The sequence below is a fragment of the Trachypithecus francoisi genome, unplaced genomic scaffold, assembly GCF_009764315.1.
Source record: "Trachypithecus francoisi isolate TF-2019V2 unplaced genomic scaffold, Tfra_2.0 Lachesis_group12, whole genome shotgun sequence".
NCBI classification, from domain to species: domain Eukaryota; kingdom Metazoa; phylum Chordata; class Mammalia; order Primates; family Cercopithecidae; genus Trachypithecus; species Trachypithecus francoisi.
In genome coordinates, this window is record NW_022681457.1 from 101,869,621 (window position 1) to 101,888,029 (window position 18,409).

General features: G+C 37.8%; 1 protein-coding gene across 2 annotated transcripts in view; it reads right to left on the bottom strand.

Moving 5' to 3' along the window:
- Positions 1 to 18,409, bottom strand: part of KDM1A (lysine demethylase 1A) — a 67,559-nt gene that overhangs the window by 23,380 nt on the left and 25,770 nt on the right. The window contains exons 3-9 of one of the 2 annotated variants that reach the window (XM_033227896.1): positions 17,859 to 17,918; positions 11,863 to 11,996; positions 8,127 to 8,205; positions 6,489 to 6,581; positions 5,306 to 5,412; positions 3,755 to 3,836; positions 2,366 to 2,460 (exon numbers count right to left, since the gene is read on the bottom strand). In XM_033227896.1, coding sequence (XP_033083787.1) covers positions 2,366 to 2,460; positions 3,755 to 3,836; positions 5,306 to 5,412; positions 6,489 to 6,581; positions 8,127 to 8,205; positions 11,863 to 11,996; positions 17,859 to 17,918 — 650 coding nt within the window. The remainder of the gene's footprint in view (positions 1 to 2,365; positions 2,461 to 3,754; positions 3,837 to 5,305; positions 5,413 to 6,488; positions 6,582 to 8,126; positions 8,206 to 11,862; positions 11,997 to 17,858; positions 17,919 to 18,409) is intronic. The other variant, XM_033227897.1, reaches the window with a different exon arrangement.

The window sequence follows — 18,409 nt, forward strand, 5'->3', positions numbered from 1 at the left end:
AAGAATCCATTCCCAAATTTGAGAATGGTTTAAAATATTCCTTATCACTTGGCTACTGCACCAAATATAAATGTATCAACTTAGAAAAATCCTATACATATCAGAGTTGAATGACAACTACTAATTTCATTGGGGAAAATATCCTTGCATTCAAAATGCTGAAAATCACACACAAGGTTAACAACTGTTTACAGTGCTACTCAAAGGGCTGGTCCTAGTAAGATGTGGATAAATCAATGTACCACTTTCTTCACTGAGAGTTTTGCTACCAGGAAAAAAAAAAATCACCAACTGAATTAACAGTGTGGTTAGCAGTGTAATTTCTTTATTTCATCCCACACTGGTAATCAACAGTTAGTTCACAGACTGGCAGCCAGTGCAGGCCCCACCTGAGGACAGCAGTGGTACAGAAACAAGTGTTTTTAAAAACGCGCTAAAGCTCATCTAATACCAAGAAAGCAGTCCATTTCTCTGGATATCTCTACTAGAAAAAACTTCTCTCTTTACTGTTAGAAAGAATTAATGAACCTGCTCTACATTCAGAAAAGTCTAAAGAAAAAGATGGTGTCTCAATGATCAGTGATTAATCTTTACTGTGGACTCTTATCACTTCTTGATGACTGTAATAGCTACTCTGGAGCCTTGCTTCTCCTCACCTCAATTCTGTACTTATTACCTACTATTAATATTATACTTTCAACGCCGACTTAATCATGTCATTTCCCCTGTTCTCAAACCTCTCAAGTTCCAATCTACAATCAAGCCTAGCAAGTAACATCTGCTACAACATGGCCCCACCCTAAATTTTCTATCTTCCTACCCTCACTGGTATAATCCCATCCTCCTTTACAGACTTATCAGCTTAGACTTAAGCCTCCTCTGCCTGCAAAGCTTTTCCCTTCCATAAACCCATGTTGAAATCCTGATTTGCCATTCACAAATGTTCTTCTTCCCTCCAGATCTCTTAGTGCCCCTTCCCTCACACCTCCATACATTCTCTTGCCACCTTGGTTCTTCCACAGCAATTTGCTCTTCTATCTAATCCTTGGCTTTCACTTTATGTTACTGGTATTAATATATTTACGGATGTTATGTTTGTGATTTGCTTTAAAATACTCCAGACTTCCCCTGGACTCAAAAGTGCAGGAATGGGACAGATAAAACAAGATTGGGAAAACAGGTTCTCTACAGTACTCTTTCTACTTCTGTCCATGTTTTTAAATTTTCATAATAAAAAGTTGGGAAAAAAGAATTATTTCTGTACAAGTACCACTATAGCAGGGACTATCTTATTCATCTCTATATCCTTTACAGATCTTGGTAGAATAAGAGAAGTTTACTCAATTGTTGAGTTAATCTCTACTTCATCCTTTCTCTCTCATTCTGCTCAGTTTATTCTGCAAGAAGCCTCCTGTTACCCACCCCACCCAAGTACTGGTGGGAAATTTGGACCATGATGGTGGGGATGGAAACCAAAGCATTCCCTGAGAGTCTGCCCTTCTCTTGATAGGAACCCCATAAAGCCTTAAGGTAGATAGGAATAAGTGAGGATGTTCCTTGAGACATATCACACAAAATTCAAGAGCTGGGATCCTACCACTTTTAGTAACAGTAGCTAAACCCATTGTATACACAGGAAATCGCCCTTTTCCCCAAATACAAAGATAGTATGTGCTTATATCCTGAGAAGTGTGGGCTCTCATCTTGATAAAGGGAATCACTAAAATTTCTGCTAAATACAAACTTGAATTTCACTCACTTTTAAAAATTAGGACTGACTGACATAATTTAAGCCTATCTTAAAGTCGTTAAACTGTGCAATTCCCCATACAATTCATCAGTTCCATGCTACAGTCATACTAAGTATAGGAAGCTCCTATGCCTCTGGTCAACAAATATACTTTAGCCTATCTAAGCATATGGGTAAGTACCACCATTTGGCTATTAGCCCATCAAAAATATTAGCCTATAAACACAAAACTGAAGTCATAAAGAACACATGGAGCTAAAGCACATGATGGAAGGCACAATACAAAAAAAACGAAGAATCAGGTTTCAATTCCACAAGTCCCTTGGAGTAAGGGGCCACAGCCAAATAAAAAGATTAACTGTCTAGCTAGCCTTCATTAAATATCTAAAGATAAATGTTAAACAGACAGGTAAATGTGTATACATACAATAATCCCTTCTTACATAGCTCAGAGTTAAGAAACAACCAGAATAACGTCACATCATCTCTACCCTCAGTTTATATATATACACCTCTGTATGTGTATATATGTATACGCTCATCCATACCATTCTCCTAAAATTGTTTTCAACTGAACCAAAGAAATGTTGAAAGTTCTGTTTGTCCTTGACTTACAGCTTGTCCGTTGGCTTCATAAAGTGGGCATTTTTGCTTGATCTTGGCCAGTTCCATATTTACTTGTTTGCTGACCACAGCCATAGGATTCCCTCCTAGAAAAAACTCAAGCAATTAAACTCAATAGACCTATGAAGAGAGAACAAAAACCTCACAGTAAAAAATATTTTTACTCAAAAAATGCTCAAAAGCTTACAGTATGTAAATTATTTCTCAAAAAAGCACCCCAAGTAAAAATATGTACGATAAACATGAAGAGTGCAAAAAAATTACCCATAATCCCACTAATTAACATTTTATTATAGATTCTTCTAGATTTTAAGTGTATAAAATTACAGACACACACAAAAGGATCATAGTAAGTACTGTTTTATAATCTCTTTTCAACTTAGCAATATATTGTGGACATTGTTTTACGCTAATACGGAGCTACATGATTTTCAGTGGCTGTATATTGCTCATGGTATAATATTCTAATCTGTGGTTTCTAATATTCTGCTATGAAAAACAATGCCAGGGATGGGCAAGCTGGCTAATGCCCATATAGGATTATGGTGGTAATCCTAGCACTTTGGGAGGCCGTGGGGTGGGTGGATCACCTGAGGTCAGGAGTTCGAGACCAGGGCTGTAATCCCAGCACTTTGGGAGGATCGCTTGAGCCCACGAATTCAGATCAGCCTGGCAATATAGTGAGACCTCATCTCTACAAAGAATTAAAAATTAACCAAGCATGGTGGCATATTTCTGTACTCCAAGCTATTAGGGAGGCTGAGGTGAGAGGATCCCTTGAGCATGGAAGGCAAAGGTTGCAGTGAGCTGAGATCATGCCACTGCAATCTAGCCTGGGCAAAAGAGCGAGACCACGTCTCAAAACAAACAAAAACAATGCCACGTTAATAATGAGATCAGGAGATCAAGACCATCCTGGCCAACATGGTGAAACCTCGCCTCTACTAAAATACAAAACATTAGCTGGGCATGGTGGACATGGTGGTATGTGCCTGTAGTCTTAGCTACTCGGGAGGCTGAGGCAGGGGAACTGCTTGAACCCAGGAGGGGACTGCAGTGAGTGGAGATCACGCCACTGCACTCCAGACTGGGTGACAGAGCGAGACTTTGTCTCACACACACACACACACACACACACACACACACAAAGCTTCAAACACATTACTTATCTTCATAGGATAATTTCCTAGAACTAGAAAAAGGTACTCTAGGTCAAAAGATACGTACAATTTACATTTTCCACATACCGCTATACCTCTCACTAACAGAAGATAACTATTCTAAACCAATACACTTTAAAATTGCATCTCTGGCTTTAAATTTTTTTTTATTTTATGAGTCTCAGACCATGTACTATAGGACAAACCAATAGCTACTTACCAAGACCTGTTACCACCATGGCTCCAAGATCAGCTACATAGTTTCCTTTGCGAAATGTGGCAACTCGTCCACCCACACGATCCTGTTTCAGAAATTAAATAGCCAAAATCATCAATTGTGTTTTAACCACAAACCTGGCATAGTAATATACCGTGGCTCTGTCTTCTATAATTTAAAACTAAAGATGTAGAGTTTACATGGAATGCAATCAACAGTGCTATGGGCACAAAGAACAAATGAAGTTTAACTTGAAGACTATTTGAAGGAGAAGCAGGCAACAAATGACATATAATTAAATGTCATATAACTAAATGACACAGAATTAAATGATGTGATATAAAACAACTTGACAGTTGGAAGATATATTTAGTCACAGGTACCTCTCTACCCGGCTGTCTATAATACCTTTTAATGTACAAGATGAACGAGGCTACCCACATAGAAAATATTTGTTCAGAAATCCCAACACTATTTAAATACCAACTTTCTACCACTATAATCTGACTCTTACACCCTGATCCCCAAAGTTAGCTGGGAAAAATCTGAAGGATAATTTTTCTGACAAATGGTTCTCCAGTGCAGCCCTATGCCCAGGGGCAGGGAGTCCATACTGAACATAGCCTGTCCACATTACCTTTCATCCCTAAATAGGCCCAGGTTTATCACTGCTGACCAGGGATTTTCAAGTATGGCTGAGTTCTAGCGAAAATTTAATGATTATATAAATAATGTAAGAGTACTCTGGAACTCCAAACAAACAAAAATGCAAAACAAAACAAAAACCTATGCACTAGATTATAAACTCCTCATGGGTAGGAATCATAATGGTCCTATTATTCCTTATTGTATTTTTCAATACAAAATGTACAAAGTGCACAAAAATGTTTCCTGAATACATAAAATTTTTAATAACAGTATATCAGGAAAATATTTAATTTCAATTTCCCCATACTCTTTTTAAAAATTAGCAGTTTAAAGCCATTACAAGATAATTAGATTTCAAAAATTATTCATGAAAATAGCTTGAACAGTAGCATCCTAATATGATGCTCTCTTTCCTACTGTGTGTCATTATCCCTTATTGCTCCTCCTGTTTCCATTTCTCTCTCTAGGACTAACAGGAAAAAACCCAGTATCTTGGCTTCTAAAAGATGGTTCCTGCCTGAGAGGCAGCTTTTTTTCTTTATCAAAAATAGGGAATTCACTCTGTTCCATCACCAAAAATAACTGTCTCCTAACAAAGGATATGTCCATGAAGGCCCCAAATTTAAGAGCTAACTACAAGAAACAAGGATCTGAAAATATCAGTCAGGAAAAGAAATACTCTAAAACCCTCCTCACAGAGTACTTTTTTTTGAAAAGTACAGAGTACTTTTCAAAGCACTCATATGAAAAAATGTCTTTAAAATATAAATAACATTATCCAAAATACTCTACTATACAAATCAATTTGACTTAGTTCAAGTTGTGTAATTCCTTAATTTGCAACAGATAATTTGCTTACCATGTTTCCAATAGGTCAAGCCTCTAAACTCAAAAGGAAATTCTTACCCTGGCTTCCAAAAGTGTGACATCCATTCCAAAACTTTGTAACTGTCGAGCTGCTGCCAAGCCTGATACCCCAGAGCCTATAATAATTACCTTTCCTGTCTTTTTAGCTAAAAGCAAAAAATGAAAAAAAGAATATTTTGTTGTAGGTATAAAAGTTTGTACTTACAGTCTTATTTCATGAAAACCTCTAGGTTCTTAACATATTCTAATATCTTACAAAGTAAAAAATTCAGAGAGTTATTTTCAAAATATGGAAACTACCTGAAAACAAATGAACAAACAGCTGAAACTTATGAATTCAAATTCAGTGTTGAACATTTATAAATCAAATCCACTATCTTAAGATTTATTTTCTCATTACCTCAGGCATGTGTTTCAGTATCTGTGATTCTTAGTTAATTTGTTAATAATCTGCTTCACTATTATATTAGGACACATTCTGCATATAAGCTATTTCCCTTAACCTCTACCCTTGTAGTCTTAAGTTAGTATTTCTTTTTGAAAAAATGATTAAAGAATTAAAAAAAGCAACTATTGACAACATAAAGAATGGGTCAATGAGAGAAAAACCTCAAAATGAACTCCTCTCATTTTTAACAAATTTACTGTTTTATTCTTTTTTTAAAATTGGAAATCCAGTATCTTTTACTAAGTAGCTATCAAACTAGAAATTAAGGGAAATGCACATTTATTCAGAGACTTTATTTTTTATTATTTATTAAACTTGACTTATAAGAAGATAAACTTGGAAATATTTTTAAATATAGTCTTATGAATCAAAATAAAATCCTAACATCATAGACATAATATACAGTCCTGAAACCGTAACTTAAAAATGTAAAATTTGGCCGGGCGCGGTGGCTCAAGCCTGTAATCCCAGCACTTTGGGAGGCCGAGACGGGCGGATCACGAGGTCAGGAGATCGAGACCATCCTGGCTAACACAGTGAAACCCCGTCTCTACTAAAAAAATACAAAAAACTAGCCGGGCGAGGTGGCGGGCGCCTGTAGTCCCAGCTACTCGGGAGGCTGAGGCAGGAGAATGGCGTAAACCCGGGAGGCGGAGCTTGCAGTGAGCCGAGATCCGGCCACTGCACTCCAGCCTGGGCGACAGAGCGAGACTCCGTCTCAAAAAAAAAAAAAAAAAAAATGTAAAATTTATCAGCCAGGTAGGAGGTCCTTACTTGGTAGGGGTTTTATCCTCTTATAGATGCCGAAGTTGATAAGACCATGACGCTCTAAATAACTGTGAACTCGGTGGACAAGCACAGTATCACCTACAGAATAAGCAGATTAAAAACACGGTTTTATTTTCAGCAGTTTAAACAATATTCTTCTAACTCTTCTATTTCTCCATCACGAAGTCCTTACAAACATCTTTTCCATTAAGCTTCAGGTCATGTGACTCCTTTAAAAAAGTAATTCTAAGGCTGGGTGCAGTGGCTCATGCATATAATCCTAGTGGCTTTGGGAGACTGAAGTGATAGGATCAATTGAGGCCAGGAGTTCAAGACCAGCCTGGGCAACACAGCAAGACCCCATCCCTATAAAAAATAAGCCATGCATGATGGTGCATGCCCATAGTCCTACTTACTCGGGGGGCTGAGGAAGGAGGATCACCCGAGCCCAGGAGTTCCTGGCTACAGGGAGCTATGATTGTACCAATACACTCTAGCCCAGGCTAGATCAGATCTCAGAAACCACTGTAGAGACTCCGTCTCTATAAAAAACAAAAAATTAGCCATGCATGATGGTGCTTGGCAGATCAAGGCTGCGGTGAGCTGTGAATGTGCCACTGCACTCCAGCCTGGTCAACAGAGGGAGACCCTGTCAATCAATCAATCAATCAATCAATCTAATCAATCAATCAATCAATGTGATTCTTAGAACTATTAGTCTGTGAAGCAGGCCAAAATGTATAACACATACTTTGGAATTGTATTGATTTAATTTTTAATTTTTTTGAGAGAGAGGGCTCTCACTATGTTGCCCAGGCTGAACTCAAACTCCTGGGCTCAAGGAATCCTCCCACCTCAGTCTCCTGAGTAGCTGAGATTATAGGGGCACATCACTGTGTCTAATTTAGAATTTTTAAGAATTTCATTCCACCACAAATAGAATGAGAATAAAACCAAACCTTCACAAACTAGTTGTAACACTCATTTACTTTGGCAAAAACATCACATGACATTGTTGGTGGCAAGCGGGAAATAAGAAAACCAGATAGGCCAGATGCGGTGCCTCACGCCTGTAATCCCAGCACTTTGGGAGGCCGAGGTGGGCGGATCATGAGGACAAGAGATCGAGACCATCCTGGCTAATATGGTGAAACCCCGCCTCTACTAAAAAATACAAAAAATTAGCCGGGCGTGGTGGTGGGTGCCTATAGTCCCAGCTACTCGGGAGGCTGAGGCAGGAGACTGGCGTGAACCCAGGAGGCGGAGCTTGCAGTGAGCCGAGATCGCACCATTGCACTCTGGTCTGGGCCACAGAGCCAGACTCCGTCTCAAAAAAATAAAAATAAAAAAACCAGATACTGAGCCATGAAGCGCCAAAGTATTCCATGGATCAAAGCTGGACAACAGGTCTAGGAAGAGTACTTAGCAATCTCTTGAACTCATGTGTTAACACAATTTAAAGACCAGAAGATGAATAAAAACACAGAAAACAGGTTTTCTAAAAGACTTATTTTTGCACAGCACAAGGTGAAATAACATGGAAATATGAATGAAAAAATTATCAAGGAACCATGAGGCTCCTAGAAGAATACAGCAATTTTCACAATCCAGTACAAAATTAGTCCTATTGAACACACTACTTACTGTTATAAGGTGCTTCTAATTGTTGGAGAGTAGCCTCAAATGTCAGCTGAATCTTTGGATTATCCAACCACAACTGCAGCTGCATTTAAATGACATAAATTGTATTACATACAAATAGACATCTGTCATTTAATCATCTTTAAAATCATCTTTTAGCTGGCTGCAGTAGCTCACACCTATAATCCCACCAGTTTGGGAGGCCGAGGCGGAAGGATCACTTGAGCCCAAGAGTTTGAGACCAGCTTGGGCAATATAGTGAGGCCCCATCTCAACCAAAATACCCATGGCTGGGTATGGTAGCACATGCCTGTAGTCCCAGCTACTTAGGTGGCTAAGGCAGAAGGATCACTTGAGCCCGGGACGTCGAGGCTGCAGTGAGCCGTGATCATACCACTATACTACAGCCTGGGCAACAGAGCGAGAGCCTGTCTCAAAAAATAAAAATAAATAAAATCATCCTTTTAACTTTAAGGCCCCAAACATGGGTTTTCCTTTAATTAAAACAGTGAGGTTATACTCGTGACAAAGAAACTGATGAACACAAAACCATATCAAATAAGTAAATTACTGAAGAAGCTGAGGTTATTTAGCCTAAAAGAGAAAACCACCGAGTAACTTGCGAAGTCCATACAGCTAGCAGGGAGCAACTGGCATTTAAACCTGGGTTATATGACTCCAGAGATACTAAGTGGATAAAATCCACAAAATCTAATGATCAACTAGTTATGCTGAGGCTGGGGAGAAAGGTGTCAAGGACAACATCTCCATTTTGGTACAACTAAGCTAGCTGGTATGCCAGACACTGAATGGAATTACTGAAAAGAAGAAATAAGATAATGAGTTCAGCTCCAAGGCAACAAGAAGAGATATAAAATAGATGGATATACAGTCTGGAGCTCAGAAGAGAGAGGAGGTCTGGAGTCATCTGCTTATGGGTAATAACTGAAGTCAAATGCATTGAAAAGGGATTCCCAGAGGAAAAAATAGGGCGAGAGGAGAAAGAACTCCCAAATAGTCCACATAATGGCTAATTGTTAAGGATCATCCTACAAAGCAATCAGAGAAGACACCCAGGGAGGCAGGAGAAAAATCAGATACTAAGTTATCGAATCCAAGGAAGTATTGTGTTTAAGAAGAAAGGAGCAGTCAATTATTTCAAATACTGCTGAAAAAACAGATGAGACATAAAAAACATTATGGTACAATCAATGGGCTCTAAAATGAATTCTCTTCAAAGTGAGTATATATTTGCAAAATGCAAGACAAACTAAATACTACTATATTTAAGTCTTAGCTAAAAATTAAAAAGACTGCGCCATAAGACAATTTTCAACCAAGAAGAAATTAATTTGGCTATATGTAAATAAACCAAATACTAAGGGATTATGACCAAATCTACACAGATACTCTACTCTGTGGCCACTGTAAGGTAACTGGACTTCCTCAGGTGCACACTGGGCCCAAGTTCCTCACGCCCAACACAAGTCTTCTTCCTCCTCCTCCTCCTACAAAATAACGCTTCGGTCACAGTCTAGTTCAATAATCCTAAAGTTTCAGTTTTAAAGTATTATAGTTTAAGACTAGAGAACTGACAAAATTCTTGCAGTAGAGGTTGATTTACATTCTGTTTCACAGCCAGAGACCACAAATCTAACATGGTTTGGAAACCCTTCCCCAAATCTGGACTTTTGGTGAATCAGAGAAGACAGAGATCCCTGTAAATCTATCACTCAAATCTAAGTAAAAAGTGAAAACTCTCTTCAGATAAAACAAACAAAAAAATGACAATTTTGTCTAAAAAAAAATCCACTTAGAGCAAATATTGATACGCTATACACAGAAACTGATTCAATTATAAGACAAATCAGCCTTAGAATTTTCTGTTCACTGTTTTAAAAACTCACCATCTTCACTGTTCTTTTCTGTTTTACAAAAACCCAGGATAACCTATGAATTGCTCTAGCTAAATGACATTTAACAACTGAAATTAAGCAGTGGTTTTACAATCTAATAGCTAAAATAAAGAAACTGGTGGTGGCTAAAAAGCAGACATATCAATGACATCTCTAAGCTATATTCATATTCAAATTAGCTGAATCACAAGGTAAATTTCTTCTGTGTTGTATCACCCTAGAGTAACATGAATATGTTCTGAATAGCACCTTTCCCTCATCTACTTACTCTATGGCTAAATAAGAATTCCTGATGAATAAAAGATATGAAAGAAAAATTTACAGAAGAAATACAAATGACTAATGTGAAAAGCAGTCAGTCTCAGTAATCCAAGAAATGAAAAAGAACAGAGATGGTTTTGGCCAGTTATAGGAGCACAGATTAAGACTGTTTTAATAAAAATGGGCAGGGCAATGGGGGGTTGACTGGTTCAGCCTTTCTGGGAAAAAATCTCGCAATATGTACATAACTTTTAAAAAGTGTTCATAACTCTGTTTTAATAAAAATGGGCAGGGCAATGGGGAGCTGACTGGTTCAGCCTTTCTGGGAAAAAATCTGGCAATATGTACATAACTTTTAAAAAGTGTTCATAACTCTCTGACAAGGTAGTTTTCCTTCTAGAATTCTATAATAAGGAAATAATAGGTAGAGTCAAGAATGCATAAGACTGTCCAGAGTTAATTATAATAAAGCAAAATTGGCAACAAATGTCCAGTAGTTATAACCCAACTGTCAGACAAAATATTATGCAGACACTGAAGTTAAATCATTCAACCAGAGGAAGAGGTTGAACAAGATGAGCAGAAAAGGGTAAAGATTTCTCTTACCTTGAGAGGGAAGGACAAAGTGATTATTATTATTATTTTTTAAATGTTTTTTAATGCCTTTTTAAAGGGTTTGTTTATTTGTTTTGAGACAGAGTCTCACTCTGTCGCCCAGGCTGGAGTGCAGTGGCATGATCTCGACTCACTGCAACCTCCGCCTCCTAGATTCAAGTGATTCTCCTGCCTCAGCCTCCCGAGTAGCTGGGACTACATGTGCCCGCCACCATGCCCAGATAATTTTTGTACTTAGTAGAGACGGGGTTTCGCCATGTTGGTCAGGGTGGTCTCCAACCCTTAACCTCAGGTGATCTGCATGCCTCGGCCTCCCTAAGTGCTGGGATTACAGGTGTGAGCCTCCACGCCCGGCCTAAATAAATATTCTTAATGTGTATTTATGAGGTTGTGAAGTATAAAAGGGATCCACAAGAATGTATCCAAGAAGGATCTCAATTTTATGAAAACAAAAATTATATATACATTTTTAAAACACCCAAATGAAAAATAGCTATTAACAAAGGTTATTTCTGGGTAATAGTATCATAGATAATTTTAGAATTCTTCCTTCCCAGCCGGGCGCGGTGGCTCAAGCCTGTAATCCCAGCACTTTTGGGAGGTCGAGACGGGTGGATCACGAGGTCAGGAGATCGAGACCATCCTGGCTGACATGGTGAAACCCCGTCTCTACTAAAAAAGACAAAAAAACTAGCCGGGCGACGTGGCGGGCACCTGTAGTCCCAGCTACTCGGGAGGCTGAGGCAGGAGAATGGCGTGAACCCAGGAGGCGGAGCTTGCAGTGAGCCGAGATCACGCCACTGCACTCCAGCCTGGGCGACACAGGGAGACTCCGTCTCAAAAAAAAAAATAGAATTCTTCCTTCCCTTTTTATTTTTCCCATACTCTCTATCAAAGCCATACGTACTTTTTATAATCCAGGTGAAAAAGCTGACATGGAAACTTACTGTGCGGTTTCTAATGAATAGAAAAACCTTCTGGGTCTGTTGTGGTCCACTGATAATATCTGGAAAACAGGCTGCTTCTTGAGAAGTCATCCGGTCATGAGGAAGTCGGCTCTGGAAAGCTGCGCCCTCCACACCTAACGAAGAAAGCAAAGAACATCTAGGAAAAGTTCAAGTGAATACAAAATGGGTAGTGATGATGCTCAAATTCCTTTGCCTCACTCAAAGACTGACCTTTTCAAAAATTTTCAACTGTCTCAAAAGCTGAAACTTCCTTAGATATTAGCCACTTATTTGAGCTTAACATTCCAAAGTTTATACTTTACTAAGTGAAACAACTACCTTAAGAGACAAAGCATTTAAAATAGTTTCTTCGTCCATAAAATAACTTCATTATATTAGATGATCTAATTAAAATTAGCACTACTGACAGGTGTACAGTAAATTTTAAAACTAAAGAACCAGAATAAAGGAAAATGCACTAACAGGAAAGCAAAAGAAGCTATGGAGTGAAAAACACAATCACATGCCTTTTTAGGATTACAGTATGAAACAGAAAGATGACTTTAATAATCAACAGCAGAAAATCACAATCTCATCAACAGTATCATCCATTAGTAATCATAATTCAACGCTGGCAAGCAGTGAGAGAAATTAAGCAGACAACAATAAGACAGAAGAATGCAAGCAATTTACCTTTTCTGGCAGAAACATTAGAAATGCTTTACTATATACTACAAATATTACTATGTATACTCTATAACACATACACATATAGTGTATACATACACTATACACTGCAAGTAAAATATGTTATTTTCTTTCTTTTTGAAATGAAGTTTTGCTCTTATTGCCCAGGCTGGAGTGTAGTGGTGAGATCTTGGCTCACTGCAACCTCCGCCTCCTGGGTTCAAGCGATTCTCCTGCCTCAGCCTCCCAAGTAGCTGGGATTACAGGCACATGCCACCATGCCCGGCTAATTTTTTGTATTTTTAGTACAGACAGGGTTTCACCATCGTTGGTCAGGTTTGACACGAACTCCTGACCTCAGGTGATCCACCCGCCTCAACCTCCCAAAAAATATGTTATTTTCAAACTTTTAATTAACTGGGTATTGTCTTGATAGTTTTATAAATTGGTGGATAAGTACACCTTTATAAGGTGATCTTAAAAACACAAGCACAACAAATGCAAATATATTTATAAGATCACCTTATGGATGCACTTATCACACCAGCTTATAAAACTATCAAGACTAAATTTAAAGAGTTTCAAAATTCCATACCATTTAAGTAATTATATATAAGTAACAAAATAGGCACCAGATATCCATATATAATCTTTTTTTTTTTTTTTTTTTTGAGAGGCAGTCTCACTCTGTCGCCCAGGCTGGAGCGCAATGGCGTGATCTCGGCTCACTGCAACCTCTGCCTCCTGGGGTCAAGCAATTCTCTTGCCTCAGCCTCCCAAGTAGCTGGGACTACAGGAATGCACAACCATCCCTGGCTAATTTTTTTTGTATACTTTGTAGAGATAGGGTTTCCCCATGTTGGCTAGGCTAGTCTGGAACTCTTGGCCTCAAGTGATCCACCCACCTCAGCCTTCCAAAGTGCTGGGATTACAGGAGTGAGCCACCCTGCTCAGCTATATATAATTATTTTAAAGCACATAAAACAAGAAGTTGGAAGCACTGACAATGGAAGCAAAACTAATGCTAAGGTATTAGTAAGATTAGGAGAATTAAAAAAACAGGGCAGGTAAAGATGTAACTTAGAAAATTATAGCTACGCTATTAAGGAGTCTGTTTCCACAAGACATTCATGTGGCAAACACTACCTAGAAAAAAATCATGTTTAACAAGTGGTCAAGCAAAAATGTCTAATGCTAATTATGGGCCACACATTAAGAAATACTGCTCTTAGAGACAAGGAGGAAAAGCTATCCATTTACTGTAGATAATGAGGGCATAAACACTGTGTCTCACGTTACTAAATCAAATCAACAATCCTTACATCTAATTAATCCACAGCTAAAATTAAAGACTGTCAGGACAATTTATTCCTTGGGCCAAAAAAAAAAGAAAAAATAGTAAAAGCCATATTGTAGGTAGAGCATGAAACTAAGGCAAGAAAAGAAGAAATGCTTACTATTGTGGATACAGTTTATTTCAGTAATGTGAAATTTTCTATACTACATGGCTTTGATGTCCTCAGCCCCCATTCCCAAATCAAAATAAATAAAAACTGAAAACAAAACAAAAAACCAAGACTAAAAATATCTCACATTATAAGGAACTTATCTACATTAATTCTGAGTATCTAAACCAAGTATCTCTAAACAGGCTACTTCTTGGTATAATTCGTAAGTATATACTATTAACATGAAAATGATCTCTATTAAATTCCACGTCTCCCTGCCAAAAATGGTAGTTTTCTTTCTTAGGTACATTATCTTCTACACATTTAATAAGTAGTCATTGAACATCCTACTGCAAAATATTATTTTTCAATGACAGAAAAATCATGTAGGATACAATACCAAATTTTATAATACATTGGCCTCCTCACTACAGATGTTCTTTTTTTTTGGTGAGGGGAAGGACAGGGTCTCCCTCTGTTGTCCAGGCTCCTGGAGTGCAGGGGCGCAATCTCACACTGCAACCTTCGCCTCCTGAGCTCAAGTAGCTGGGCTGCCTCGGCCTCCCAAGTAGCTGGGACTACAGGTGCAAGCCATTATGTCTAATTTTTTAAATATTTTGTGGAGATGGTGTTTCACCACGTTGCCCAGGCTGGTCTCAAACTCTTGAGCTCAAGCAATACACCATCTCGGCCTCCTAAAGTGCTGGGATTACAGGAATGAGCCAATGCGCCTGGCCTCAGATGTTCTCATCAAAAATCACTCTAATGTAGTTAGCTAATTTGGGGAATTTTTGAGAACATGTAATGATTAAGAAACGTTATTTATATGTCATCCAGCAGTTTCAAAGTATTTTTAAATCAAATATCAGAAGTTTAAACAAAGGAATTTAAAGAAACTAAACATGGTGACATTAATGTATGCTTGGAATAATATTCTTCTCCATCTCTATCTTCTAAACAGTATCTAAGAAAACTAGCTATTCTCAATACTCTGGTATCATTTTTAAAAATGAAAAACGGTCTCTAAAAACTCTCAATAATTATTTCCTTCCCTTTAGTGTTCAGTGATACTTATTTTAAGGAATGAAGACCATTATCAAAACCAGGGTGAAAAGCCTGCAAGATAAAAAGCTAACTTTTTCTTAAAGAAAAAAAAAATATAATTTGTAACCTAAACTGTTAAGAAGCTAAAACATCCTTCTTATAGGACAGTATCAAAATGAAGTAATAGACACCACTTTGGATAATCTAACTCATGAGTACCTATCTCTTTTAGAGGAAAAATCTTATAGAATACAAATGATTTTAATAACATCCTAAAAGTACAAACGGTACACATAATTCACAAGTAATTTACACTTGGCTCTGAGAGTTTTGTACTTCGGTGTTTGTGTTTTCCATTAAGTAATGGAATCTGGTATTCTGAAAATTTAGAATTTTCCAAAACGTTGTCTTTGAAACATTCAAAAATTATTATAAAGCTCCAAGGTTGCCTAAATACCAGTCTTACCTTCTGTTCAGTTCCTTCCTGCTCACCACGTTTATACAGGAAATTCCGCATCACCATCCAGAATGCAGTCACTCTAAAGAAGAACTGCCCTTTCTAACGGTCTGACTGGTTTATACTTTCTCTGAATACATAGTAAATGTAGTTAAATATTTGAAGGAATAATTTAGACCTTCTGAAGTAGGTTAATTAGAAGGAGAAAAAGCGGGAGAGGCAGGTGAGATGACAGGTCCTCTATTCCATTAAATCATTTCCTCCTGATTCTGGTAAGATATAGGTAACATCTTGACTGCAATAAGGTAATAGAGATATTAAAAATTAACAAAGGAAAGAAGGCCTCCATGAGAGTTACTTGCCTTTGATTTTTTATATCAAGTAGATAACTATAATCAGATTTCTAGCGTGAAAACAAAAGCCTGATGGGATCTACATATTAAAGACTTTACTTAAAATGAGAAAACTAGAGATGTACCATATCAAGTCCTAGAATAGTTTTAAAATAAAAAGAATAAGGAATAGCGGGAGGTGAGAGAAAATGAAAAGAGAATTATACAACCTCCTATACTTCAGATTTTTTAATTTCTAGGGCAAACACTATTTTAAAGGATTTTAAGGGTGTAAGGAATAGTCTTTGCACTAAGAAGCAAGATCCCTGGGTTCTCCTTCTCCAGAACTGCTGGTGTATTGCTGGTCAATCTATTTAACTTCTTTGGGTTTCAGATCCTAATCCATAAAATAAGGGAAATACAATACTGTTTGAAGGCAGGAAGTTAGACAAGATGACCTCAAGTTCTCTTGTAGCTCTAAGATTTAGGATGTGTATACCAACTTGAGGTGGATTTTAAGAAGTCAAGATATGATCCTGGCACCAAGATACCCATGAGGGTCATCTGGCTTCATTAAGAGAAGAATGTTGATCTCTTACAAGTACATTTCTAACCCTGATTGATCATTTCACAAATGCATACTTCCGAACATGACATACCCAAAGAGAGATACTGAAGGGTTTAGAACAGTCACCATCATTCCTGGAAACACTCAAAATTCATGTTCTACTAACAGTAATCAGCAGCACCACTGTTTTATATGAAAGTCTGCTTTCACTTTCAGCAATATATGATATTGTTTACTTATGCAAAAGAGCAAACAGTCACACACACACACAAAAAAAACAGAAACAAAAAAACAAGAAAACTCAATCTCTTTCTTCAAGATTAAGACTCTAAAGGCCATCCCTGATCTTCAACAGTTCCATGGAAGATCTAATTGTGCGTCATTTGATGAAAAGCATTCTTGAAGGTTTATATGCCACAGATATAGACTCTGAACAGGGTTTAATTTTGCTGAGATAACCATGTACTGATTATCAACCAGAAATCCTTGGGACAACATTTTTAAAAGTCTTCTCCTAACATTCTGGATCCCCTAACTACTAATTGCTGTATTAACAATGAACTATCTTTAATTCGAGAGAGTAAAATACAAATAATTCCAGGACCTGTTATATGCAAACTGCAAGACAAATAATTTTAAAGTAGACTTAAGACAGTTGAAAAGTAACAACCTCCAAAAGTGAAGTAGCGCCTATTCCAATTCTATCAAAACATATCTATGAACCAGTTTTGAGCAACTGGAACAAAAACATCCTTCAAGAGACAAAGGATGAAATCCAGGTATGTTATTTTGGATTGCTGGGATAAATTTTAACTGTTCCAGATGGTGGCCCCTATAAATTCTTTACTTTTTCCTAGAAGTAAAAATCTCATACTGTTTGGTCTGAACAGAAAAAGTATTTCAAACAGACTTTTCAAAAGACATTTTTCACAGGAGAAACAAAATGTTTAAACTGAAGAGTGATTAACTATGTAATGTTAACTGAAAAAAGGTACCCAATACCATGTAAAAACCATTTTTAAAAAGATGTCACTTGCCCACGTAGTTTCTCTGACTAGTCCTAGAATGCCTCTCAGTCCTTTGTGTTTTTAGACTTTTGAGCCTGCAGCTTTTCCTCTCTGTGTGTACTGCTGTATTTCTCTTAAGGGCCCCATGATTCCTAAGTCTATGTTTTATATCATGTTTACTATTAATATAAAGGCTGCTGGGGAGAAAAGTACCCGCCATCTCCTCGAAAACACAAAGAGTGGAGGGCTGAGATCGGCCTGAGGACTTCAAAAGGTTTTGCTTGCCGTTGTTCTGGCTACACTCTCTACTACTACACTACTATGTCCTGTGGGTTAAATTTCACCTGCGCTTCTGGCTAAAATGTGGATACCACAGCCAAAAACACTTGCAAGCATCAATTCCTACTTGGCGGCTCTTGCTACTAAGTGGCAAGCATCTAATGCCACCCTCACCTGATGCTTGGCCGTCTCCATACCCTCCAGAACTGTCGTCTTGAAGTCCTCCTGCTTGCCCTGTGGAAGGAAAGAGGAGAACTCAGGGACCTTACTCCATAAATTAGGATAATATCTGGACATAAAGGCCTAATAGTTGGTGACTCATGAATTTGCCACCAACTAGTAAACCCATATTCAGAGAGCTCCTTCTTCTGGAATCAAGGCCCAGGGAATTACATCATAGTCTTCCAAATTCTGGTCAGGAAGTTTCAACTTTACATGGTGATTCTTGTTGAAAGGCAGTGGAACAAAGTACATAGTATTTTTAATCACTAAATCCTTGCTGTCAGTCTTATTTAATATTAATAGTCTGGATGGGGGAAAATGGATTCCAAGTGTCTTTTACTAACAGCTGCTAGACTGGAAATGGAGGTGACATAGACTCTAGAATCTGGCGTTGCAATTCAGCATCAACTTAATACCCATTTAACTTTCTAATTTTAATGAAAAATTCTCTCCTTCTTTTCAAAGTAGGGAGTATAATTAAAAGACTCAGTCTCCAAAGAAGT